Genomic DNA, 26,317 nt, shown 5'->3' with positions numbered 1-26,317 from the left:
GGCAGGAGCGAGGGCCCTCCTTCCCTCCACAGGCCCCAGGAGGCCCCCCACCCCCCAACACCTGCCCTCGGGGGTGTCACAGAGAGGCCCCTTGGAGAAGGGCAGGCAGCACCGGAGTCAGGAAGGCGGGGGGAGAAGTGGGGCCGCAGCCTCGGAAGGACGGCAGCTCAGGATTAACAAGAGGGGGAAGTTCCGGGAAGGTGTCCACGGCACGAGCAGAAAGGACCTGGCATCGCGTTTACAAATTACGATGCTGAGCACGAATTCTGAAGCTGAGCGATGCCCTGAAGGTAATGGAAGAACGGGGAGGCTGAAGAATCTTTGACCTTAAAGAGCAGCAACAACAACAGGATGTGGGGACGTTGGATTCCACTGAAATGTTCCACCAGGAGCGGAGAAGGAAGTTCAAAAGAAACAAGTTGAGCGTGGCACCGTGTAGATACAGTGGTGAGCGGCTGGTGTCCTTAAAGCTGGCACTGGGTTTCCTGTAGCTACGTGTCTGTGTCTTTGGGGGTAACCCCCGCCCCCCCATTTCCTGTGACTCACTCAGTGGCAGCAGATTTGTAATAATTTCCTGAGAAGTTACTCATTAGCAGATGCTCCAGGTCACTTTCCACCGGCAGGACAGCTGGCTAGCGCCTTAGAGCAGCCGGAGGCAGAGGTGGCCTGGCTGAGAGACATCGCAGGCAGCCAGGTTGGCAGAGGCCCTCATGCCCGAGGGGCAGCTTCCCAGCACCCAAGGGGGAGGGTGTGGCAGGAGTCAGGGCTGGAGGCGGGGCAGGGCCTGGGAAGGCGGGGCAGAGGGAGAGGCTGGGCTGTGGTCTCCCCACCAAGGGCGAGGCTGGTCCAAGGGCAACTCAAGGGGGCAGAGGGGCTGGGGGTGAGGGCGCGGGGGGCGGGGAACAGGAAGGCTGGAGGGAGGATTAGAGTCTGAGGACCCCAGTCCTTGGAATTTGCAAAATTACCTTCAAGTAGAGTCGGCTTTGACCTCATGCTGTGGCTGGGGGCTGGGGGACACTGACGCCAGGTCACCGCTGTGACATCAGCACAGCCCCCGCCCCCACCCAGGCCCACACACCCGGGTTGATGCCCTGGAGCCGAGACCGAGGGCACATGCCACGAGGGGGACCCGTGTCCTGAGGGCGGGGGTGGGGGCATCTCTAGAAAGGACTTTTCTGTGCACAGCAGACCTGAGGGCCGCTGGCCTCGGGCAACGCGCGTGCCTCCCCTTATGGTTGAAGCCAGACGCCTGGACCCAGTCTCGGTCTCGCTGGGCTGAAGGCAGGGCCGGTGGGCCAGCCCCTTCCGCAAGCCTAGAGGGTCCTTCCCAACTTCTCCAGCTTCTCAGCGCCCTCCTCCTTCATGGGCACCACATCCAGTCCCAGGCTTCACTGTCGCCTGCCTCCTCCCCTTCCCATGCAGCCTCCGGATGCCCCCAGGCCCATCAGGTGACAGACCCACCCCCAGCATCTCATCGCAGGGATGTCCACTTGCCACAGAAGGGACACTCACAGGTCCGAGGATTGGGATGGGGACACTGTGGGGACCCTTACTCAGCCTAGTCCAGGGGGGCTTGGGGTGGTGGGAGGCTATTTGGGGGAGGGCTGAGAAAGCGGGGTTTGCCCTGGATCAGACACAGTTGGGAACCGGGGGCAGTTCTGTGGCTGGAAAAGCAGTAGCTGTGCTCCCATTAGCCGGGGGTGGGGAGGGTTGGCTGTTTCTGTTGTTGGACAAGTCATACTTTTGTCTTGGTCCAGCGCAGCCACAGACGGACCTGTGTGCGGCCCACGTCCTGTGAAACTGTTGGGGTGGCAGGAGAACCCAGGTGTCACTGTGGGGGTCCCGCCAGCGCTTGCAGGTCGGGCTGCCCCGATCCAGGTTCCCACGTTGCGTCTACATGGAGGGAGGAGAAATATTTCAAACCAGACAATAGTTTGGATTTTGATGATCACATGGAAAGAACTGGGCTTATATCCTTCTGGTCTGGACTGACCGGAGGAGCCGCTGATGTACTCTTTAATGACCTGTGTGTTCACTCCTGGGCCCCAGGACTTAGGACAGGGCCAAGAAAAGGGAAGATTTGCAAGTGGTGGCAAAGGCTGTGCAGAGACGGGAATCCTCCCTCGTACGGAAAACAGTGCGGACGCTTTAGAAAACACTCTGGCAGTTTCTCAAATGGTTAAACATAGAATTATCAGATGACCCAGAAACTCCATTCCTAGGACTGTACTGGAGATAAATAAAAACCTAAGTCCACACGAAAACGTGTACACAAAAGTCAGGGGAGCGTTACTCAGAGATATAACGGAAAAGTAGATACAACCCAAACGTCCATCTGCTGATGCGATGGGGCGATCCACGCGGTGGAATAATATTTAGGGATGAAAAGGCAAGAAGCACTGAGACAAACTGCAGCACGGCCGGCCTTGGACAACACAGCGCCGAGTGAGTCAGCCACACACCGAGGACCACACGTGGTATGACCCACCTGTACCAGATCCAGAAGAGGCGGAGCTGTGGAGCCAGAAAGCAGTCGTGAGGGCCAGGGGCTGGGATGGGTGGGACAGCAGGTTCCTTCTGGAAGCAACGACGTGCTCTGAAGCTGACCTTGGTGATGGCTGCCCAGACAAAAGCCACAGGTCCACACGATCGGGAATGTCCTGGGCCACGTGGTCGAGGTGGAGGGCACGCGCCCCAGTAGGGAGCAGGCAGGTCCGGCCACGCCAGGCCCTGGGTTGGAGAATGAACTCTAACGTTTCATTCTAAGTGCCAGGGAGCCACTGGAGGTTGAGTGGGTGTGTGTGCCTGTGTCACATGGTCTGATGGTAATTTAAAGATGCACACACCCTAGGGGTCAGCAAGCTAGGAATGCTTTTACACTTTTAAAGTGTTGTCGGAAAAAAAAAAAAAAAGTGACAGGGAGCACACACAACCTACAAAGCCTGAAAGTGTTACCATCGGCTTTTTACCGAAGAGGTTTGTGGACTCTGCTCGTCTACAGATGAAACCGAGGGGGGAGCCCTCCGTGCGCTCTCTGCGGAGGGATGGCGTGAGGCTTTGCTCGGGATGAGGTGCTGTGATTTCCTGGCAGCGGACGTCCCCCTAGCTTCACCTTCGGGATATAACGTCTACCAGACTAGGCTACAGCTGGTACCGGCCCATTTTCCAGGATCAGAATGGCTCGAGTTCTCAGGGTCAGAACCACCTAAGGAAGATATTTGTGGAAACTGGGTTTTCGATTTGCCATTTTCTGCAAAATGCTCAACTCCTGGGAAGGATGGGTAGCTGCATCCCAGGTATTCTGGGCGGTGCTGGGGAGAATCTCAAATGTCAGCTCAGACACTTTTTATCCAAAGGGGAAACGCAACTGAGTGGTGGTGGGTCCCACCCGAGGCACGTGTCCCAGCCGTGAGGCGTGTTCCAGGCACACACCCGGCCCCGCCCTTCACTCCACCCCGGTTACAGGAAGCACAGGAGGAGGACCTCCCGCGTGTCACAAACAAGCTCAGCAGCCGCCAGCCACCAGCCGGGGTGTGTCCCCTCAAGGGCACCCACAGGAAGGGAAGGGCACCAGGGAGCTGACACCGACTGGCCAGATGGCACCAGAGGTGCCTGCTCCCGCTGGGTCTGCATGCGTAGGCTGGCGGGAAAGACACCTGCCGCGGGGAGGAGAAAACGGAGCGCAGACCGGATCCGGGCAGTGATGGCAGGGCGGAGAGAGCGGGAGGGCGCTGCTTGCTGGTGGCTACAAAGAGCCCTGGGGCATATCAGCTGATTTTTGTTTCTTTTTTGTCTTTTGAGGGCCGCACCAGCGGCCTATGGAGGTTCCCAGGTGGGGGTCTAATGGGAGCTGTAGCCACTGGCCTACACCACAGCCATAGCCACATGGCATTTTGTGTTTTAAAAAAAGTACAGGACGTGGTTTTGACCCCTGGCCTCGCTCACTGGGTGAAGGATCCGTCGTTGCCGTGAGCTGTGGTGTAGGTCGAAGATGTGGCTCAGATCTGGCGTGGCTGTGGCTGTGGCTGTGGTGGAGGCCAGCAGCTGTAGCTCTAATTAGACCCCTAGCCTGGGAACTTCCACATGCCACGGGTGTCGCCCTAAAAAAAAAAAAAAAAAAAAAAAAAAAAGTACATACACATGCCCTATATCCATAGGTCCCTAGTATTTGTAAATAAAATTTATATTACTTCGGTAAAAGCATATAACACAAAATCCAGTATTTTAACTTTTTTAAACTTTTTTTTGGCTGAGCCCATGGCACACATAAGTTCCCAGGCTAGGGATTGAACCTGCACCACAGCAGTGAGTGCCAATGCCGGATCCTTAACTGCCACGCTACCTGGGAGCTCCCATTTTAACTTTCTTTTTTGTTCTTTCAGGGCTGCGCTTACGACACATCTAAGTTCCCAGGCTAGGAGTCTAATCCGAGCTGTAGCTGCCGGCCTGCACCACAGCCACAGCGACACCAGGTCCAAGCCATGTTGGGACCTACTCCACGGCTCACAGCAACGCTGGATCCTTAACCCACTGAGTGAGGCCAGGGGTCAAAACCACGTCCTCATGGGTCCTAGCTGGGTTTGCTCCCGCTGGGCCACAGCGGGAGCTCTGACCATTTTTCGAGTGGAAAGTTCAGCGGCATGAAGTTCTCAGTGCAGCCATCACCGTTACCTGGTTTGTGAGTATTTCCATCACTCGAAGGGAACCCGGACCCCAGGGAACCCCCAGATGGAGAGACAGAGCCCGCCCCCTCGGGGGGTGTGGACGGAGGGCAGGGCCCGTCTCACGCACCCTCAGTGTCGCGGCTGAGTCCTGCCCTCTGTGTGAGGACGGGCAGCACAGGGCCTGGGGCAGGTGGGTGGAGGCAGGTCGGGGCTGGGCCCTCCAGGACAGTCCCCAGGGTGGCTCTGCCCATGCCACCGCCATCTTTTCACCTTGACCCTGAGCTTTGCTTTCAGTGGACTGTGTGGATTGAAAACTTCACCCAATACCAGGATTCTGACACTGCTGGGAACCAGAGAACGGCTGCGACGGCCTGTGGGGCCCTTCAGTTCCGTGTCTGTATTTCTGCGGGAGACCCTGGGGAAGGCATTTGTCCTAGTGCGTGGGTGACAGGTTCCACCCCGTTCTGTCACTTCCTGCCAACCAGGCATCATCAGTTTCCTCACCTGTAACCTGGGGGTGAGAGCTGGGCCTCTGGGGGCCGGGGGCGAAGGGAGGGCAGCTTCAGACAGTGCTCCGTTCGCTTTCTGTCCCGCAGGAATGTGGGCCCCGTACCCCACCACTGTCTGCAGGGCCCGCCCTGGCCCATGGCCAAGGCCACAGCCCTCTGCCTGGCGACAGGCATGCGCTCCTGCCTCTGACTCGGGCTCCTGGGCTTGACCTCTGGCCCCCGGCCCCCAGAACAGGCCACAAGGTCCCTCCACCCTGGACGCCCACATGCGGGCCTCCTGGGTCTTCTCCGAGAGCCCCTTCTCCTCCGAGCCCTCACCCCATATCCTCGGATGTCGGCTGTGATCTCCTGGTCTACAACGAGCCCCCATGGTGAGTCCCGGCGCACAGGCCGCTGTTGCGTGCGATCCTCAGCAAACAGCGCGGCCAGCAGTCTGTTCCGCACAGCTGCTGAGCGCCTGCTCCTGCTACAGGCAGGGATGGGCTCCAGCTGAAGGCGCCCGGGGCTGGGGAGCAGCCGCGCTAACAAGGAGGGGCACAGCCCAAGCCACAGGCCCAGCACTGCATTCCCAGCGAGCCTGCCGGAGGTGCAGGAAGACCCAGGGACGGCCTGCAGAGGAAAGCAGTACCTAAGCCACCACGGCCTCTCCCTGCCAGTCGAGCCTCTCACAGCAGCTAAGAGCTTCCACGCATGTAAGCGATCCACAAGGGATCCCAAGACTGTCAGGAAGGGAAAAAACATGAACCCAGGAGTTCCGGTCGTGGCGCAGGGGTTAATGAATCTGACTAGGAACCATGAGGTTGCGGGTTCGATCCCTGGCCTTGCTCAGTAGGTTAAGGATCCGGCGTTGCCGTGAGCAGTGGGGTAGGTCACAGACGCCACTTGGATCTGGCGTGGCTGTGGCTCTGACGTAGGCCGGCAGCTGTAGCTCCAGTTAGACCCCTAGCCTGGGAACCTCCATATGCCTCGGGTACGGCCTTAGAAAAGACAAAAAGCAAAAACAAACACACAAACAAAAACACAAACCCAATCCAGACTCTTTAAAAAAAAGAAAAAAAGAAAAAAGAAACCTTATGCCAAAGTAAGTGGCTTTTCAGAGCAGTCTCTACTCCATGCTCCTGACAAACTTGGTTAAATGCTGTGACCCGGCCGGCAAGTGAGGAGGGGACAAAAATCAGTTGCCAGGAACTCAATATTTTAGTGGACTTTCCTTGGGAAAGGTGATTTCCAACTGCTTAATAGAAAAAGAAGAGAGAGGGGAGTTCCTGTTGTAGCTCAGTGGTGACGAACCTGATTGGTATCTATGAGGATGTGGGTTTGAGCCCTGGCCCTGCTCAGTGGGTCAAGGATCTGGCGTTGCTGTGAGCTGTGGTGTAGGTCAAAGATGTGGCTTGGATACTGCATGGCTGTGGCTGTGGTGTAGGCCTGCAGCTATGGCTCCAATTTGACCACAGCCTGAAACTTCAATATGCTGCAGGTTTGGCCCTAAAGAAACCAAAACCAACAAACCTCCCCCCCATAAACTGGGGACTTAAAGCAACAGCACTTTACTCTCTCACAGTTCCGGAGGCCGGAAGTCAGAATGCAGGTGTTGGCAGGCACCTGGACACTCTGGGAAGGACCCTCTCTCAAACCCTCTGTCCATGGGCATGGCCCTTGGAGATCTTGGCCTGTTGATGTGTGGCCTCTGCCTTTGTTGTCTGTTTTTTTCGTTTTTTTTGTTTTGTCTTTTTTTGCCTTTTCTAGGGCCACTCCTGTGGCACATGGAGGTTCCCAGGCTAGGGGTCTCATCGGAGCTGTAGCCACCAGCCTACGCCAGAGCCACAGCAACATGGGATCCGAGCTGAGCCTGTAACCTACACCATAGCTCATGGCAATGCCAGATCCTTAACCCATTGAGCAAGGCCAGAGATTGAACCCAAAACCTCATGGTTCCTAGTCGGATTCGTTAACCATTGTGCCACGAAGGGAATTCCTCAATGGAAATTTTAAAAAATATACTGAACGAAAATACATATAATCTAAATAAAATTTGTTGGGTGCAGCTAAAGCGATGTTGAGAGGGAAATTGATAGCCTAAATGTATATGTTAGAAAACAGAAAGTCTTAAACTATTAATTTAATCTCCCATCTCAAGAACTAAAACTGGGAGTTCCCATCATGGCTCAGTGGAAGACCAATCTGACTAGTATCCATGAGGATGCAGGTTTGATTCCCCAGCCTCGTTTGGTGGGTTAAGGATCTGGCATTTCTGTGGCTGTGGTGTAGGCCAGAGGCTGCAGCTCTGATTTGACCCCTAGGCCTGGGACTTTCCATATGCTGCAGGTGTGGCCCTAAAAAGAAAACAAAACAAAACAAAACAAAAACCAAAACACAAAAAACAAAAAACGAAACTAAAAATGAGTAGTAAACCCAAAGTAAGTAGAAGGGAGGCTATAAGAGAAACAAGAGCAGAAGTCTATGAAATTGAAAACAGAAAGAGAAACAACTGAGAAACATCGATGAAACACAGAGAAGATCCTTTGGAAAAGATGAATACAACCGATAAATCTCTAGCAAGATGGACAAAGCAGACGAGAGAGAAGATGGAGCTTCCAGGAAAGAAAGGCACCAAACTTGAGTGACGGGGGTTGGGGGTGGGGGGCCCGACGTCGTGGGGGAAGTTACGAACACATGTGACCACACAGGCAAATGAGGCAGTTCCTCGAAACACACACACACAATTCATCCAATGCGAAGAGGGGAATCTGAATAATCCCATAATCATGGAGGACACTGAATTCATAGCTGAACACCTGCCGCGTTCCCTCTGCTGCCCCTGAAAAATCTCCCACCCAAGAAGGATGCAGGAGGGAATTTAAGTGATTGACACACATTCCCACAACTTCTTCCACAGAAGAGCGAACAGTTCCCGATGCATTTTACAAATTCTGATTACCTTGTATCAAAACCAAAGACAGTACGATGGAAGATAACGCCTGATCAATACAGATGCAAAAGTCCTTACACAAAATAATAGCAAATAGAATCCACCAGTACAGAAAAGAGATCGTCTCCCACCACAGACGGCGGGGCTTTTACTCCAGAGGGAAAAGCAGATTCAACATTTGGAAGTCAGTGCGTGTAATCCATCACACCAAGTCTAAGGAAGAAGAGAGACGCTATCGAGAGGTGCAGAGAAAGTACGTGGCAGAATTTAACAGTTCACGGAGAGATGAACCTGACTAGTATCCCTGAGGATACAGGTTCAATCCCCGGCCTCACTCAGCGTGTTCAGGATCCAGCATTGCTGTGGCTGTGGTGTAGGCCAGCGGCTACAGCTCCGTTTCAACCCCTAGCCTGAGAACTTCCACATGCTGCAGGTGTGGCCCTAAAAAGACTAAACAAAAACAAAAACAGTACACAATAGGAATACAAGATGCTCAAGACTTGTGTTTACACTGAAAATAGCAAGGTGTTACAGAAACTAAACACCTCAAGGAGTTCCCATTGTGGTGCAGTGGTTAATGAATCTGACTAGGAACCATGAGGTTGCGGGTTTGGTCCCTGGCCTTGCTCAGTGGGTTAAGGGTCCGGCGTTGCCGTGAGCTGTGGTGTAGGTTGCAGACGCGGCTCACATCCCACATTGCTGTGGCTCTGGCGTAGGCCATCAGCTACAGCTCCAATTAGACCCTGGCCTGGCAACCTCCATGTGCCTCGGGAGCGGCCCTAGAAATGGCAAACACACACACACACGAAAAAATTTAACACCTCAAGAAATAGAGATATGTTAAGTGATCAATATTCTTAAGAATCAACATTCTTACCAGATCTGTTCTCCCCAGATTGATCTATGAAGTCGATAAAGTTCCAATCACAACAATCCCTCGCCCAATTTCTCAGGCAAAATTACTCTGAGGTAAAGTAAGAAAATGAAGGGCCATTCCGCAGACAGAGGGAGGACAGGTGGAAAACGAGCACCTGACAAGGACTGAGGACACGGAGGGGACGCCTGCCACCAGGAACAGGGTGACAAACAGCCCCGTTCTCAACACAGCCAAGTATCTGAGCAGATGCTTCTTAGGAAAGATATACACATGGCCACTAAGTATGAAACGATGCTCAGCATCACTGCACATTAAGGAACACAGCCAGCTGGGGCAGCTGCGGTGTCAGTTCAACTGTGGCTCGGGTCTGATCCCTGGCCTGGGAACTCCATATGCCATGGGTGGCCAAAAAAGAAAAAAATTAATAAACACAAACTAAAATGAGGCGGGACACATAGTCACTACACATCTAAAATTACAAAATGGAGTTCCTGTTGTGGCGCAGCAGAAACAAATCCGACCAGGAACCATGAGGTTGCGGGTTCGATCCCTGCCCTCGCTCAGTGGGTGAAGGATCCAGCGTTGCCATGAGTTGTGGTGTGGGTCGCAGATGCGGCTCGGATCTGGCAGGGCTGTGGCTGTGGTGTAGGCCGGCAGCTATATCTCCGATGAGACCCCTATCCTGGGAACCTCCATATGCTGTGGGTGAGGCCCTAAAAAAAAAAGAACAGACCCAAAAGAAAGGCCACTACACCCAGGACTTCACCGGCAACACCTTTTAATAGGTCAAAGCAGCTGTACAGGTCATTATATTCTTCCTGAGAATAACTTACATCCCCCAACAAACTACAGGGAGGGTATGTTTTTCAACGTTATTGAACAGAATGGATGGTAAACCGACAGTGAAAGGAAACCAGATCTCCGATTTGCTCAATTCTCTCCTGGGAAGACAGACAAGGAAGGGTGAGTTAGCTCCAGTGGCTGTAAAAGAGTCAACATGGCTTTAATCTTTCTTTATAAATTATATAAAAATGGAAAACAGGGATGGTTCCAGAGCCTCTTCTTAATGCAGGTGGAGGTGCTCTGGTATAAAGCATTTCTGCTTCCAAGAGAAAGAACATTGCTACAAAAACTGGCACATTATTCTGGTGAAAAAAGACAAAAGTTTTTAGTGTGTTCTATAGCTAGTTTCCAACCAAACGCTTCACATACACCCACATGAAAGGCAAAGGCAGGAAAGACCAGAGGGTTGTAGGTTTTTTTCCGAAATGACTCAAGTCTTCAAAATATAGCTTTTATATTCTTCCTCTGTAAAGTGGTATTAGCACACTGCAACTGCAGAGTGTTCTAACAAGGAAACTTCCAGTCTGGGTGGGAAGTCTGTGGTGGGCAAAGGAACTCGCAGCCCCTCGGGCTCCTGGAACTCTCCACTTCCTCCTCCCTTCTTCCAAAGCGCAGCCCAGCTCCTTCGGGAGTCAGCGCATCCCTGCCTCGGCGTTTCCACCAAAGCACATCCTAACGCGGACAAGATCTGCTCTTCAGGACTCGGAAACGCTTCGCATGTACAACGTTCATTCTCAGAAAAATGCCACATCTTGGATCCTGGACTTCTCGGGACACCATGATTAAAGAACCAGAATAAAAACTGAACCCAAATCAAATTGCAGTTAAACTTATACGAGAGAGAAGACTTTCAGCCAGCCGTCAGTCTGGGAGCTGGCGCCGGGCGTGCTGGCGCCCGCGGGCGGGCGGGCCTCGCTGCTGGTGGAGGCGGGGGGCGTCCCGGGGGCGCGGCCCGCGCTCAGTGCGGCCTCGCCTGGCCCAGCACCTTCAGCCGGGCCTGGTCGATGACGTCCAGCAGGTTTTTGGCGTCCACGGCCAGGGCGTGCGCAGCCGTCAGCATCTGCTTCTTGTACTCCTGCTGCAGGCTGGTCATGACGTACTGCTGCGCCAGCTTCATCTTGCTGATGAGCTCGCCCAGGTCTGAGTTCAGCAGCTTCTGGGCCATCTCGATCTGCAAGGACAGAAGAGTCAGCAGGGCGGCCTCGGCGGCCTGCAGGGGCGCCCGGGCCCCTTCCTAGGTGCCTCCAAGGGGAAGAGACCGTCCGTCTGTCCCTTAAACGAGGGCCCGAGAGACGACAGGACGTGAAAGCAACGCTTCCTCTAGGAATCCGGCCGCCAGCTCACCCCAGAGCGGCCTCTGCTCCCGCACAGGAGGCCCCCCCGCCCCCCGCCGCCCTCTCGGTTGGCCACCCAGGCTTTATGAACCTCAGGGCCTGGGAGGGCGCCTTCTCCTTGATAACAGCGCGTGTGTGTGTGCAGTGCTTTTCAAGGGTCGTGGAGAGACCACTGCAGGCTCCGCCAGCCACAGCAGGAAGTTAGAAGTGGTCCAGCCAAAACACCCGGCAGCTAAGGTGCCTCTGGCACCTGGCGCCCTTCACTCCTGAGCAAAAGTCTTGCTCACTGTGGAAAACCAGTTCAAGTCCTAATAAAGCAAAGAAACTAGCAAATCCTCTACTTGTCAAGAAAGTCAAAGTTACCCAGCGGCGACCAGAGGCATTTTCTGACATGAGCCAAGTGGTGTCCAGCAGCTAAGCTGACGCCGTTTACAAGAGGCCGGGCACAGGGCTGAGCTGGAGCGCCCTGCACACGCCAGCGGTCAGCCCCGCACGACCTCCCGAGGACACCGTGCACATACAGCCTTCGCAGGCCACCCTCAGCTCGACTTCAGGGAGGCTCTGTAAAATCACGGGCCCCTCCTGCTGTGGCTCGGGAGTTAAAAACCGACACAGCGTCTGTGAGGATGTGGGTTGGGTCCCTGGCCTCACGCAGGGGGTTAAGGACTGGCATTGCTGCAAGCTGCGGTGTAGGTCACAGATGCGGCTCGGATCTGGCGTGGCTGTGGCTGTGGTGTAGGCCCCAGCTGTGGGGATTAGAGGAGGAATTTGAGGAAGGAGGGCAGGGTGCCTCTCTCTGTCCATTTCTGCAATTTTCATTCTCTACTCTGTCCAGAAGTTTCCATGGCAGCACCAGCCCTGGCCTGTGCCCCTCATGCCGTCCTTTAGGCCAGGACCCCAGGTGGAGGCCGGGGCTTGGCCAGGGGCAGCATTCGCTGGCAGGTCACGACCTGTGGCCTGGGCACAGCAGTCTTGGCTGGCCCCAGGCTGAGGGGTGCGGGGAGCAGCTTCCCCTCGGCCCCCACCGCTCTCACGATGAAGCCACGACCTGCCGGGGACCCCCCGCCTGCAGGGTCAGCAGGGGGTGTGCCCTACCTCTCGGTGTGTGCTAGCTGGCAGGACAGGAATGGTCTCGTCCACAGTGGCCAAGAGCGTCCTCAGGGCCAGGCCGACCTCCTAACAGACAGATCACAGCAGCGTTAGACATGTGAGCACGTCCACCTGGCAGTGGCCATCCTCCCTCCTGGTTAGCACCTGTTTCCCGTGCATCGCTCGCAGGGGGGTTCTGCGTTTGTCTCCCCAGGGCTGACCCTGGTCTCCTCAGGAGGCAGCCCCCAGACTCAGGTCTCTGCACACTCCATGCTCTGCGCTGCTCGGACGATGGGGAAAGTGGTGCCGCAGCCGCCGTGCGCGTCAGTGCCCTCGCGGCTCAAAAGTGCCATGTGCTGGGGGGACCAGCACCCGGGCCTGGCAGCACCGTGTTTGGCGCTCAGAGGCTCCCGTCTCCCCAGTACTTTCCAAAAAGGACTGCGTGGTGGCAGCCTGCTGCAGAGGCCACTCTGACCCCGAGCACAGCAGCCCGTCCCTGCCACCTGGGGCTTAAAGGGACCAACTGTGACTAAAGTTAGTATGACATTAGAGTTACAATTTTTCTTCCATCGAGCCTGCGGCATCCAAAAGTTCCCAGGCCAGGGATGGAACCCTCGCCACAGTAGTGACAGTGCCAGATCCTTAACTGCTATGCCACCAGAGAACTCCTTAGAGCTAAAATTTTTATCACTGTCATTCTTACGAGGCTCAACAATGTAGTGACTCGGGTGCTAAGGTTTACATCGGTAAAGTGTTAGATGCAGTGCAGACAAAACCAGGGTGGAAATGCTAGTTATTTATGTCGGATCAGTTTACAAAGAGAATGTTGCCAAAATAACACAGTTAAAAAGGCAGCTTCTATAAAATCACCATAAAAAGTCTCATTACATACAAAATTCTGATTGCTTCCTGCACATGGTTGAATTTATTATTGCTTTTTAAAAGCCTGTCTGTGGGTTCATGCAAGTTTGACCCTAAGAATTTTGGTTACAATTGCTATGGGAGAACAGTTTTAAAAATGAACCAGGGAGGAGTTCCCATTGTGGTGTAGTGGAAACAAATCTGACTAGGATCCATGAGGACGCAGGTTTGATCCTTGGCCTTGCTAAGTGGGTCAGGGATCCAGCGTTGCCATGAGTTGTGGTGTAGGTTGCAGACATGGCTCAGATTTGGCATTGCTGTGAGCTGTGGTGTGGGCTGTAGCTGTAGCTCTGATTCAACCCCTAGCTTGGGAACTTCCATATGCTTCGGGTGCGGCCCATGAAAAAAAAAAAAAGAACCAGGGAGTTTCCACTGTGGCTCGGTGGGTTAAGAACCTGACTAGTATCCATGAGGATGCAGGTTCATCCCTGGCCTTGCTCAGTGGGTTAAGGATCTGGCATTGCCACAAGCTGCAGTGCAGGTGGTATATGTGGCTTGGATCTAGTGTGGCCGTGGCTGTGGTGTAGGCCTGTGGCTGCAGCTCCGATTCGACCCCTAGCATGGGAACTTGCATATCCCATGGGTACAGCCCTAAAAAGACCAAAAAAAAGAAAAAAAAAAAAAAAAGAAGCGGAATGGATTAACTGTTTTCCACAAAACATCACAACTTTTAAGCAGCTATTCCCCACTGATGGTTGAAAAGCAGCTGTTCCAGAGACTGCTATCTGCTGCACTCAAAAGGGTGTTCTGTCCAGAAAACCAAACGACCCTATTAAAACTGGGCAAAGTACTTGGACAGCCATGTGTCCAAAGCAGACATAGCGAAGGCCAACACAAAAAGTGGCGGAGAAAGACGCCCGGCATCACAATCGCCAGGAAAGGCAGATCAAAACCCTGGCGAGGTACCACCTCAGGCGCAGTGGCATGCCCACTCCCAAAACCAAGCCAAAAGAAAACAAGAGTTGGGCCTGACGGGAACCGGAGTGCTGGTGCCCTGCTCCTGGGGATGTAAACTGGGGCAGCCACCGTGGAAACCAGTACAGCGCCTCTCAGAGACTCAGAACGAGAGCGTCCCGCTTCTGGGTAGACACCTAAGGAACGGAAAGCAGGGTCGCCACAGGGCAGCTGCCTGGGCACGCCAGCCCCCTCTCCAAGTCCCAGGGGGACCGGTGGCACGTTTCCAACCTCACTCCGGCTTGCCCTTCTCACTCAGGGTCGCACGCAGGAGCAGCAGCTACGGCCAGACAACGCTGCCGTCCCAGGGCCAGGGTCGGGTCTGAGCTGAGGGGTGCATGGTGGGGCTGGGCTCACCTTCACCATGGGCACGTACTCCTCCGGCGGGGCCGGCTGGATCTTGCTGGACATCTCGATGACCGCCCTCACCAGGCCCGTCACGTTCTCGTACACCCTGTCATTGGACCGGTCCAGGTTGGCAGTGGGAGGAGGGCTGATTTCCTGGGGCTGCAGCTGCCAACAGAGAAGCCGGTTATCTCTCTCCTCTCCAGCAGGTGGCGTCCTATCACTGCTACTCATTAGAAAGGGTCTTTAAAAGAGATCAAAGCAGATCCCAACGGATTTTCTCATCTTATGCGATATAGTTCAGTTTGAGGATGACAGAAAAGTAATCCATCCAAGTGACAAATAAGTAAGGCATAATCTTTTCTAACTTTGAGCTCAGTTAAAGGAAATGAGGTGGCCTCAGACCTATTATATGAAAAGCCCCAGATTCATTCAGAGATGTGATTCGTTGTCCCCCCAAATCACTCACCAACAGAGAAAGAATCCAGACATTTCCCACCTGTCTGAGGATTTCAGAGAAAGGTGGCTAAGGGGTCAAGGGTTCCACACTGAGAGGCTAAGAACGCCCACTTGGGTGACTTCCGTGGTAAAACCTGTGTGGCTCAGCTTAGTTGCCTTCAATCCACCTGATGGAAATGTGTGTTCCTTTTATGACTATAAAAAGTGGGTAAAAGCAAGTCCTCTTTGAACAGACACCGCCTGCTTGCAGAACGCTGCTGCGGTGCCAGCAGTGTGGGTGCTGCACTGCTAGTGGGCGTCCTGCTCCCTCACCCAGCAGTCGTGATGGGGGTGAAATGCATGGACATCCGAGAAAGTGTCCATCCCAGAGCCTGGGCACAGACGTCAGCAAATGTTACCCAGGACAGCCTGGGGCCTCTGGGGAACCATCAGCACATTTACAAATTCAACCCGGCCACTCTAGGCACCACCCGTAGCCGGTGCCTGCTTCAGGAAGACTAATTACAGCACCCAGCAGTCATCCACTCGTGAAGCTGCTGCCAGTGCTCAGTCTGCAAGGCTAGGTGCCCGTGGGCCAACTGCCCACGGAGCTGGAACCTGGCTGTTCTAAGTCTGGACTGAGACAGAAAGGGTCAGGAACGTTCCAGCACTGTCTCCCTCTTGGGCGAACATGAATGCTGCTTTTGGTGACAGGCAAAGCCGAAGCACCCTCCCCAAGCTTCCCGATTCCGGGTCCAGAATCACATGCAGAGCTGGGCGGACACACAGACACCACGTGCTTACCCTCCAGGGCTATTGTCCAACGGAAGGTGAGGACAAGTTAAAGAGATTTATCAGAGAGAAGGAAAAAAGAAACACAGTATTAATAAAGGCAGCAGACAAAACCCCCATAAAAACACACAAGCAGAATAAGAGGAGCAAGCGTTGCCTGCTGGCTCAGTTCACTGGCCATCGAAGCGGAGCCGCTGTGCTGTCCGTCCAGGGCACTCGCGGATTGAGCCGGGGTCTGCCATGCACCAAGCTCGTATTCACGAATAAATGAGGAAAACAACATGCAAAGCCCGAGAGTGACAATCTGGTGGCCGTGCAAGAGTCCAAAGAATTAAATAAGGGTCTTTAAAAACAATGAAGGCTCATCTACGCTTGTCATCAGGTTGCTGCCACTGGATTTCTGAGCAATCTGGGAGAAACTGCACGCCCCACTCCCCGGGCCTGGCCCCCAACCCCAACGTCCTTGGAGATGGGTCGACTCGGTCGGCCTGGCTTGGGGCTGTATTTAAAGATATCAGGAGCTTATTTTATTATCGTTATTTTTAAAATTTTTAAATTTTTTTGTCTTTTTGTCTTCTAGGGCCAAACCTGCGGCATATGGAAGTTCCCAGGCTAGGGGCTGAATCGGAGCTGTAGCCGCCAGCCTACACCACAGCCACAGCAACGTGAGATCTGGGCCGAATCGCTTGTGGCAACACCAGATCCTTAACCCACCAAGCGAGGCCAGGGATCGAACCCAAGTCCTCATGGATGCTGGTCGGGTTTGCCAACCACTGAGCCACGACGGGAACTCCAGGAGCTTGTTTTAAAAACAAAAACAAACTAAAAGAAAAACCCTTCCCTTGAACCAGTTCTTAATGGTTGGGTTCCTTTACTTCAAACTTAAAAGCTTTATTCATGTTTTTTTTTCCTCTACAGCATGAATCAAGGCTATGCTTCTGTAACTTAACAGGCAAAGTTAACCGGGAGAAATACACATGTCCTGCCCTCTTGTTACAATTATCTGAAGAGTATATCCCCTTTGGTATCGAAGTTTAGCAGAACCCTAAATTTTGAGGTTCAGCCCTGCACGCTGTCTTTTCTGAGCACTAGAAAGGAGCTTATTTTACGGGCAACACTCCAAGAGAAGCCGCGTCTGCATTCACTTGCTGTGCTGGGGGCGAGGGTGAGCCGCGCTGAACGTGGCAGGAGCACGCAAGGCCCTCAACGAGAAAGCGCGGCTCCCCGCCGGCGGCTGCAGCCGGAGCCTGCCCAGAGCAGCCGCAGCCTCTGGGAGGGGGAGGGTGTGTTCTACGCCTGTGCCCAGCTCGTGCTACGGGGGCACCGCCACGGCACTCGTGGTGACCATCCTCAGTGACCTCCCAGAGCACCAGTTTGATCTGGAGAGACGTCTAGAACTGGGGCCCTCGTTTCCAGAGCTCAACCGCTGGGAGACGCCTTGGCGGGCGGTTAGGACGCACCACCACCCACAGAGAGGCAGCCAATCCCAGCCACTCAATGGGTCTTTAAAGACTAGATAATTTAGAACCAAAATGGAATACCACCAAGGAGAAACTGAGACTCATTTCTGGCTAAACATTCTTTGGCTGAATTACCTCCATTATATCCAGTTAAAGGCAAGCATTTCTGTGCCAAAAGAGTACTGCGCTTTTCGGCCGGGTTTGAGAACCTCTGCCAGGCAGATGGGTGATGAAGAAAGAGAGACATATCCTTCATACTAATGTTAAAACATGTTTACTGAACGTATCTTAAGTAGAAGCATACTCTCTCTGTTAAGATTTCTACTTGCTTGGGGTCATGGCTCAATGGTTAACAAACCTGACTAGTGTCCATGAGGACGCAGGTTCGATCCCTGGCCTCACTCAGTGGGTTAAGGATCCAGCGTTGCTGTGCTGTGGGTAGAAGATGCGGCTCAGATCCTGTGTTGCTGTGACTGTGGTGTTGGCCGGCAGCTCCAGCTCCAGTTGGACTCCTAGCGTGGAAACTTCCATAGGCCACGGGTGCCACCCCAAAAAGACAAAAAAAAAAAAAAAAAAAAAAGATTTCTATTTGCTTAGTACCCTGTAACGAGGGTATTTCCCAATTATATTTATTCATATGTCATTCCAAATGTAAAAAATGAATAAGGGTCAGAAATCTAAGCTGATATCTGATCTACTTTTATTTTATTTTTCTAGGGCTACACCCGAGGCATACAGAAGTTCGCAGGCTAGGGGTCAAATCGGAGATGTAGCTGCCGGCCTACACCACAGCCACAGCAACGTGGGATCCAAGCCACATCTGTGACCTACACCGCAGCTCAGCCGGATCCTTAACTCACTGAGTGGGGCCAGCAACTGAACCCTTGCCCTCGTGGATACTAGTTGGTTTTGCTACTGCTGAGTCACAGCGGGGCCTCCAACAGAGCTTATCTGAACTGATACCACAGTTCTTGACCCTAAGATGCACCACGATGAAGGAAGAAAGATGCTGCCAACTAAATCAACACACCGCCTTAATTTTAGACATTAAAATGTGAAGACAAAGTGTATCAGAATGGAGAAAGAGGCTGTATTTTGAAAGATAACCCAGCTAAAGGGAAGTCGCGCGCCCTCCCCTTCCACAGGCCCGGAGGAGGGAGGGCGCGGGCCCAGCACATGCGGCTTCGTAAACCCACTTCTGGCCACAGCTGGGAAAGGATGGAAGTCGCCCCGGGTCACGGGGGCCGCCTTGGGGGCAGTGAGCCTGCCAAAGGAGGTCTCACTAACCCCAGGCGCCCTGGTCTGACTCACTTGTAAAACCAGAAGCCACCCCAGTCCTTTATTTCAAGGGAACATTCTGTCTGATACAAGGAAACCGTACTTAGACAGTCAGGATTGGACTGAGGCCCTAGAACCTATCACATGAGACAAATACAGAAAAGAGAGTTTTACAGTAAAGCTCATCCTGACTCCGAGAGCATCTGGAACCCACCCAATCCCACCCCCGGCACGTGGCAGGTCGTCACCCTGAGCAGAAGGCTCCCGTGCTCACCTTGACACCCTCGTTGTAACTGTCCCCGGGGCTGCCGAGGCTGCCGAGGCTGGCGAGGTGCCCGGGGGCTCCCGGACGTGGAGGTTTCTTTGGTGGAGCTGCAGGATCTGGTAAAGGAGAGGAGTCCCGTCAAGCAAGGCACGGTAAGGAAGAGAATGGGAACAGCTCCCAAACACACGGACTCCCAAACACATGGACTCCTGCGGAGAGGGCCCTGCAGCAACGCGCTGCTTCCTGCTTCCCAGCGTTCTAGCCCCGGGCCAAGCTCAGTAAGTGTCCCACCTGCTAAGGCCTGTAGACGGAGATGTGTTTACAAGTCACCAAGTGTTCCGAAGCCAACAGACACAACAAAACCCCGCTCCCTCCAGACACACACACTTTGTGACGTGCGATCCATTGCCTTGTTTACCTGGTTTGCCCACAGGCTGATATATGTGTTGGTTTCCAGTCTGTGGGAAAAGAAAACGCTGGGTCAGTGAGTGCAGCAGGTGCACAAAGGTAATGACCTCCCCCCATCGGTGCTAAACGGGGTTCAAAGACCGACGGGATGGGGGAGGGGCCGGCCTTCTGGCCTTGGGTCGGGGGGGGGGGGGGGGGGGCGGTTAGGCTAATAAGCAAATGGCGCCAAGAGGGTGCAGGACGATGGCTGTCCCAGAAGGGGTCATGGGATTCCAAGGGAACATGGCCAGGGGAGTCATACCAACTCCTAATTTCCTTTAAAGAAATGGCCACAGATGTCTCCAGTCCGCCCTCGGGAGTGTGAAATGTGTGTCCTTGGCTCAGGAAACCCCCCCCTCGTATGACAAGAAGGGGGCGGTCAGAAACAAGATGATCAGAGATTTTGTAGCCCCGGGATGTGCAGACATTCCATGTGCCTATGCTGTCACTGTCACCTGAAGCCCCGTGTGTCGGGACGTTTTGTGACACCTTCCACCGGCACAGGCCAGGCCAAGAAGCCAAACCAGAAGCCCTGAATTTCTGCCCCAGGGACACGAGAGAAGAGACCAGTCCTCCTCTAGGCTGTCACGCCTACAAGTGCAACCGAGACAACTTTCCAAGGCTAATGGGACAAAAAGAAGTCTTTTTAGAACTATATTCTACTTTTCTTTCTTTTCTTTTTTTTTTTTTTTTTTAACCATACTTAGAGCATGCAGAAGTTCCACGGCTGGGGATCAAACCCGCACCTCAGAAGAGACCTAAGCTGCAGCAGTGACAATGCAGGATCCCTAACCTGCTGAGCCACCAGGGAACTCTTATATTCTACTTTTGAAAAGAAACTTTCCTTGCTTACTTTAAAATAAGAAACTGGTTAAAAATACATATATTTTAAGGTGCTTTACTTTCTACTGAGCAGAGACCCACTTCCCTGGAATACCGGGCCTGTGAGAAGCACATAGTGACACCTGCTCCTATTCCAGAACCACAGCTGCTTTCAACACGCCATGAACACGCCTGGTTTTAAAGACTCACAAAACCCTCCAAGTAGGACGGTGTGAACAACAGGGACGCCTTAACAACTGACTCTGGGTAGCACCTTCCCCATCAATTATTCGTTTAACAATGAGTGAACACCGGTTCTGTTCCACACACTGTTCCAGGCACAAAACAAGGCCCACTCTTTTGCAGCTGACAGAGCAGTGGAGGGAGAGGTAACAGGCAATAAAGGTACAGGACAGTGTGCTTCCCACGGCGGTATAAGGGCTGCATCTGGTGAGAAAAGGAGGAGGATGCGGTGAAGGCGAGGAAAGTGCAGCTTGAAGTAGGAAGGGCCGGCCTTGGAATGCGGCCCTGAGCCAGCTTAAGGTGCAAGAGCCAGGAAGACACTGGGAGGAGGGCAGCGTGGGGATGGAGGGCCCAGGAGAGCAACCTGAGTGTGAGGGACCGAGCTGGCCAGCGCGGCCAGAGGGAGGGCAGTGAACGGGGGAGGTGGGGCCGAAGCTTTACAGAGACACGGACCGCTGCCATGCCACCGTCCTGTGCTCACTGACCCGGCGGCAAAAGGATACGACACTCAGGGAACAAGAACATCACCCAGACAATCCTAGTCTCAGAACATTCTGGATCAATTCGACAAAGTCTCCCCCGCCCCCACCGGGCAGTCAGCATGCTGCTGGGAAGGCAGGCAGGAAAGGGCCCGTGCAGAGGGGGCTAGGCCATGGGGTCGGCCGGGCTCTGTTCTGCCAGGCGTCCAGTGCTGGCCCTGGCGGAGTCACCGCCCCGTTTGGGGCGAGGCTTTTCCCACCTGTACACGAGGCTAGTGACACTGACCCACCACGAGGTGGCTGTCACAAAATGAACATGTTGCCAACCTGTATATTATTTTGCAAGTCCAAATAGTTTTTATTTTTACTGTTTATGCACAGAGACGGGATCAGTTTCCATGAGGCAGTGACTAGTGTTTATGAACCAGCTTAGACCTGCCGGCAATCTACACTGCTTTCCACCCAAACGGTTCTCCCGGAAACTGGGACCCATTTTCTAAAGTGTGAAGTGGGAGCACTCTGAGCAGTGGGCCAAACTGCACCTTAGCAAGAACAGAGGACGAAAAGCCAGCAACGGTCCGTGTGCCATCAGCGCCATAACCTAAAGGAGACCCCGGGCAGGAGAGGCCGGAGCCAGGCTGGTGCCTGCCCATGCCGAGTGCACTGTCTGCTGTCCCGCACGGTGACCAGTGACCCTGGGCCCTCGGCTGACGCATGTGTGCAGTGTGGACGGCATGGAGCCTGACGTGCCAGGAGTGCTAAGGGCTCAGTGAGGTGACAGGAGAAAAGCACTCAGCACAGCACCTTGGAGGCCTGGGCACCTTCTCCATCAGGACTAAGCTCTGTCACCCAGGTGCTGTCACACAGCGTCTGTTTCCCAGTGTCTGAGTACTCCTTCTGTCTCGTCCATTCGCTCCAGCTGTGTCACGGGTGCCACATACTAGAACAGAGACTTTTCCTCACTAACAAACGCTGCCATCAGTGATGAGAACGGCTGGTCCCTAGAATAGGGTTCACTTGCATGTTTATCCTCACTCTTTCCTCTTAGCAATTCAGGACGACTGCTAATTTTATGCTGTTGTTATTATTTTTGTCTTTTTTAGGGCCGCACCCACAGCACATGGAGGTTCCCAGGCTAGGGGTCCAATCGGAGCTGCCGGCCTACACCACAGCCCCAGCAACGCCAGATCCATAACCCACGGAGCGAGGCAGGGATGGAACCTGAGTCCTCATGGATGCTAGTGGGGTTTCTTAACCGCTGAGCCACGACGGCAACTCCCCATACCACGTCTTCTTCACCCATTCATCTGTTGATGAACACCTGTGTTGCTTCCATTTCTCGCCTATTTTAAATAGTTCTTCTATGAGCTCCGAGGAGCATGTGTCTTTTCAAATTAGTGTTTTTGGTTTTTTAGATATACACACAGGCTTGGAACTGCTGGGTCGCATGGTAGTTCCAGTTTTAGCTTTTGAGAAACCTCCGTTCTGTTTTCCGCCGTGGCTGTACGCGGTACATTCCCAGCAGCAGTGTGGGAAGGTTCCCTTTCCCCCACATCCTCGTTAACATTTGCCGTTTGTGTTCTTTCTGACGACAGCCATCCTGACAGGGTGAGGGGATACCTCACGGTGGTTTCATCTGCACTGTCCTGATGACTGGCCATTTTGAGCATCTTTTCATGCATCTGTTAGCCGTCTGCACGTCCTCTTTGGTAAAATGTTCATTCAGATCTTCTGCTCATTTTCTCATCGGGTTGTTTTTTGGATGTTGAGTTGTAGGAGCTGTTTATATATTTTGTATATTAATCCCATATTGGTGATGTCACTTGCAAATATTTTCTCCTATTCAGTAAGTTGTTTTTTCGTTTTGTGGATGGTTTCCTTTGCTGTACAAAAGCTTTTAGGTTTAATTAGGTTCCATTTGTTTATATATGCTTTTATTTCCTTTGCTTTAGGAGGCATATCAAAAAATATTGCTAGGATTTATATTAAACAGTGTTCTGCCTATGTTCTCAAGAATTTTATGGTTTCTGGTCTTCTATTTACGCCTTTTTTAATTTAAAAAATTTCCTTCTGTTTCTGGTTTTATACTTAGGTCTTTAAATCATTCTAAGTGTATTTTGTATGTGGTGTTAGGAACATTCTGATTTCATTCTTTTACGTGTGCTGCTCAGTTTCCCAGCACCACTTACTGAAGAGACTGTCTTTTCTCTGTTAGATCGTTGTTTTGTCTCCTTTGTCACAGAGTAACTGAACGTATGTGCATGGGTTTATTTCCCTACTCTCTATTCTGTCCCACTGAGCTCTGTCTGTTTTTATGCCAGTACCATGCTATTCTGACGACTGCAGCTTTGTAGTGAAGTCTGAGGTCAGGGCTCGTGATTCCTCTAGCTGTTCTTCTTTCTCAAGAGTTTCAGCTACTTAGGACCATTTGTGTTTCATACAAATTTTAAAATTAGTAATGCTAGGAGTTCCCGTTGTGGCTCAGTGGTTAACGAATCTGACGAGAAACCATAAGGTTGCGGGTTCGATCCCTGGCCTCCCTCAGCGGGTTAAGGATCCGGCGTTGCTGTGAGCTGTGGTATAGACTGCAGACGTGGCTCTGATCCTGCGCTGCTGTGGCTGTGGTGTAGGCCAGTGGCTACAGCTCCGACTGAACCCCTAGCCTGGGAACCTCCATATGCCGCGGCTGCGGCCCTAAAAAGGACAAAAAGACAAAAAAAAAAATTATTTATGCTAGTTCTATAAAAAATGCAATTAGTATTTTTTTTTTTTTTGTCTTTTTGCCATTTCTTGGGTCACTCCCGCGACATATGGAGGTTCCCAGGCTAAGGGTCCAATCAGAGCTGTAGCCACTGGCCTACGCCAGAGCCTCAGAAACGTGAGGCCAGAGCCTCAGAAACGTGAGATCCGAGCCGCATCTGCAACCTACACCACTTCACGGCAACGCCGGATCCTTAACCCGCTGAGCGAGGCCAGGAATCGAACCCGCAACCTCACGGTTCCTAGTCGGATTTGTTAACCACTGAGCCACGACGGGAGCTCCGCAATCAGTATTTTGATAGAAACTGCGTGGAATCTGCAGATTACCTTGGGAAGGAAGGTCATATTTAACAACATTACTTCTTCTAATCCAAGAACATCGTGTATCGTTCTATCGGTTGGCACCGTCTTCAATTCCTTTCATCAGTATTTAAGTAGGTTTATTCCCAGGTATCTCACTCTTTCGCATGCCGTGGTAATGGAGATTGTTTCCTTAAGTTCCCTAATAGTTCATTCTTGGTGTACAGTCAGGCAACAGATTGCGGCATATTCATTTTGCATCCTGCAACTTCACTGATCTCATCAATGAGCTTTAGTGGTCTTCTGGTGGCATCTTTAGGATTTTCTATGTATAGTGGTAGCATGTCATCTGCAAACAGTGACAGTTCTACTTCTTCCTTTCCAACTTGGATTTCTTTTCTTTTTGTTGTCTTATTGCTGTGGCTAGGACTTCCAAAACCACGATGAATAAAAGTGACAGGAGTTGGCATCCTTGTCTTGGCCCTGATCTTAGAGAAACTGCTTATCGCTGCATGTCATCTTGTCATCTTTCCAAATGAGGAAGGAGCAGCACATGCGGCGGTGTCAGATGGGGAGCAGCGTGGCGGCACGGGTGGTCTCGGGGGGCCCAACAGCCTGTCTGCAGGGCTCACTGTGCGTGCTCATCTGCTGGGAGATGCCAGACCTTCATGTGCTGGCGACAGAACACACCTTCAAGGGGCAGATCTTGGGGGCAGCTGTATTGTATTGCACAGGTTAAGGAAAGCTATGCGTCTTGGAGCCAGATGACAACAAGCTCTCGTGTGTGTGTGTGTGTGTGTGTGTGTCTAGGAGTAAAATGGTTTCTTTCTACCCAGACAGAAACCTTATTGGGGTGGAGTTTTTTAGCTTTTTTTTTTTTTTTTTTTTAAAACAAGTGACTGCACCTCTGGCATATGGAAGTTCCCAGGCCAGGGGTCGAGCCACTGCAGAAGCAACGCGAAGGAGTTATGTTGTAAGCCACATGGGACGTCCGGGGTGGAGATTTAGCTCCCTAAATCTAGTACCTGGTGAGGGCAGGATTCTCTTTTTTATTAGGAATTTCTTTTAAGTATTTAAAGAAATTTGCATTTATTTTAACCAGGTGCTTACTAACAGAAATTTTTTTTTTTTTTTTGGTCTTTTTGCTATTTCTTTGGGCCGCTCCCTTGGCACATGGAGCTTCCCAGGCTAGGGGTCGAATCGGAGCTGTAGCCACCGGCCTACGCCAGAGCCACAGCAACGCGGGATCCGAGCCACGTCTGCAACCTACACCACAGCTCACGGCAACGCCGGATCCTTAACCCACTGAGCAATGGCAGGGACTGAACCCGCAACCTCATGGTTCCTAGTCAGATTCATTAACCACTGCGCCACGACGGGAACTCCAACTAACAGAATATTTTTAACTATACTCTCCCCAAAAGCCTGCTAGGGAATATCTCTAGTAGGCTTTAAACACATTTGGAATAATAATAAGCTTTTTTTTTTTTTTTTGCTTTTTATGGCTATACTCGTGGCACATGGAGTTTCCCAGGGTCCAATCAGAGCCACAGCTGCCAGTCTACACCACAGCAACGCCAGATCTGAGCCACGTCCACAACCCATACCACAGCTCATGGCAACGCCCAACAATGGCTCCTTAACCCACTGAGTGAGGCCAGGGATTGGACCCGACACTTCACGGTTCCGAGTCAGACTCATTTCCACTGTGCCACGACGGGAACTCCTAAGCTTGCTCTCCAAACAGAATTTCAGGTACTTTCCCCCACAACACCCAGAAGAAAAGAAAAGTCCTGCTTGAACAAATTTTCTGTGTGACTGTGGAAACTTTTGAAAAACATGAAACGAAAGCATAAAAACTTAGCAGATGACAGCGTGTTGCAGCAACAGTTAGCATGTGCACATATTTCTTTAGGGGACAGAGAGTTCAGCCCACTACTGAAAATACTCTAGTCGTGATGGGGTAGGAACTTCTGTAGCTGAATATGCACGCTGGACTGTGTAGCCCAAGTTTTAAGAACCTTGGCCAAAACACTGGGCTTAGTTATCGGAGGAACCGGCGAGGCAGGTATCGCAGGACACGGATGGTCCTGACCCGGAGGAGCCCGGGCAGCTGCTTACCGGGCCCTGAAGACCTCCGTCTTCCCTGTCGATGCTGCCTCGAGAAAGCCGCACGTCAGGTTTCTAAAGAAACAAAACAAACCAAACAGTCTCATTTTTACTTCGAGAACCACTGACATACTTCTGCGCTGTTCCCGCCTTTTGTGACACAACTGTCCTCTGTATAAGAAGGGTCGAAAGCTTCCTAGTTTTGGGAAAATTCACAAAGCCCAGGGGTAACAAACCCAGATGAGCGGCGCCAGCAAAGGCCCTTCCTGTGCACATATGCGCCGCTAAGGGAGCTGGCACGCGGGCCCTGGCCCCCCATGACACGTGAGATGTGCCACCTCTCACTGAGGACACCTCCACCCCAGGAGAAGGCACCAGCGTCTTGCTTCCCGGCAGAACAGGGCTTAGATGTACTTGGCTGTCTCGCCAAAGCAGCGAATGGCCCGATTACAAGTTCTT

The 26,317-nt window shown here is 52.6% G+C and overlaps 1 protein-coding gene across 50 annotated transcripts in view; it reads right to left on the bottom strand.

Moving 5' to 3' along the window:
- Positions 1-9,740: 9,740 nt before the first annotated feature.
- Positions 9,741-26,317, bottom strand: part of PTK2 (protein tyrosine kinase 2) — a 240,104-nt gene continuing 223,527 nt past the window's right edge. For 36 of the 50 annotated variants that reach the window (XM_085020772.1, XM_085020781.1, XM_085020794.1 and 33 more), the window contains 6 exon segments: positions 25,871-25,933; positions 19,117-19,156; positions 18,708-18,814; positions 14,478-14,633; positions 12,252-12,332; positions 9,741-10,993 (listed from right to left, as the gene is read on the bottom strand). In XM_085020772.1, the coding sequence (XP_084876898.1) occupies positions 10,781-10,993; positions 12,252-12,332; positions 14,478-14,633; positions 18,708-18,814; positions 19,117-19,156; positions 25,871-25,933 (660 nt within the window). In that variant the 3' untranslated portion in view covers positions 9,741-10,780. 50 annotated transcript variants of the gene reach the window in all.

The sequence above is a fragment of the Sus scrofa genome, chromosome 4 (assembly GCF_054392235.1).
Source record: "Sus scrofa isolate SSC_HxYL_T2T_F1_AM1 chromosome 4, Sscrofa_HxYL_maternal_Yorkshire_Landrace_v2.0, whole genome shotgun sequence".
NCBI classification, from domain to species: domain Eukaryota; kingdom Metazoa; phylum Chordata; class Mammalia; order Artiodactyla; family Suidae; genus Sus; species Sus scrofa.
Note: the sequence above shows the minus strand (reverse complement) of the source record. Positions and strands in the feature narration are given on the sequence as shown.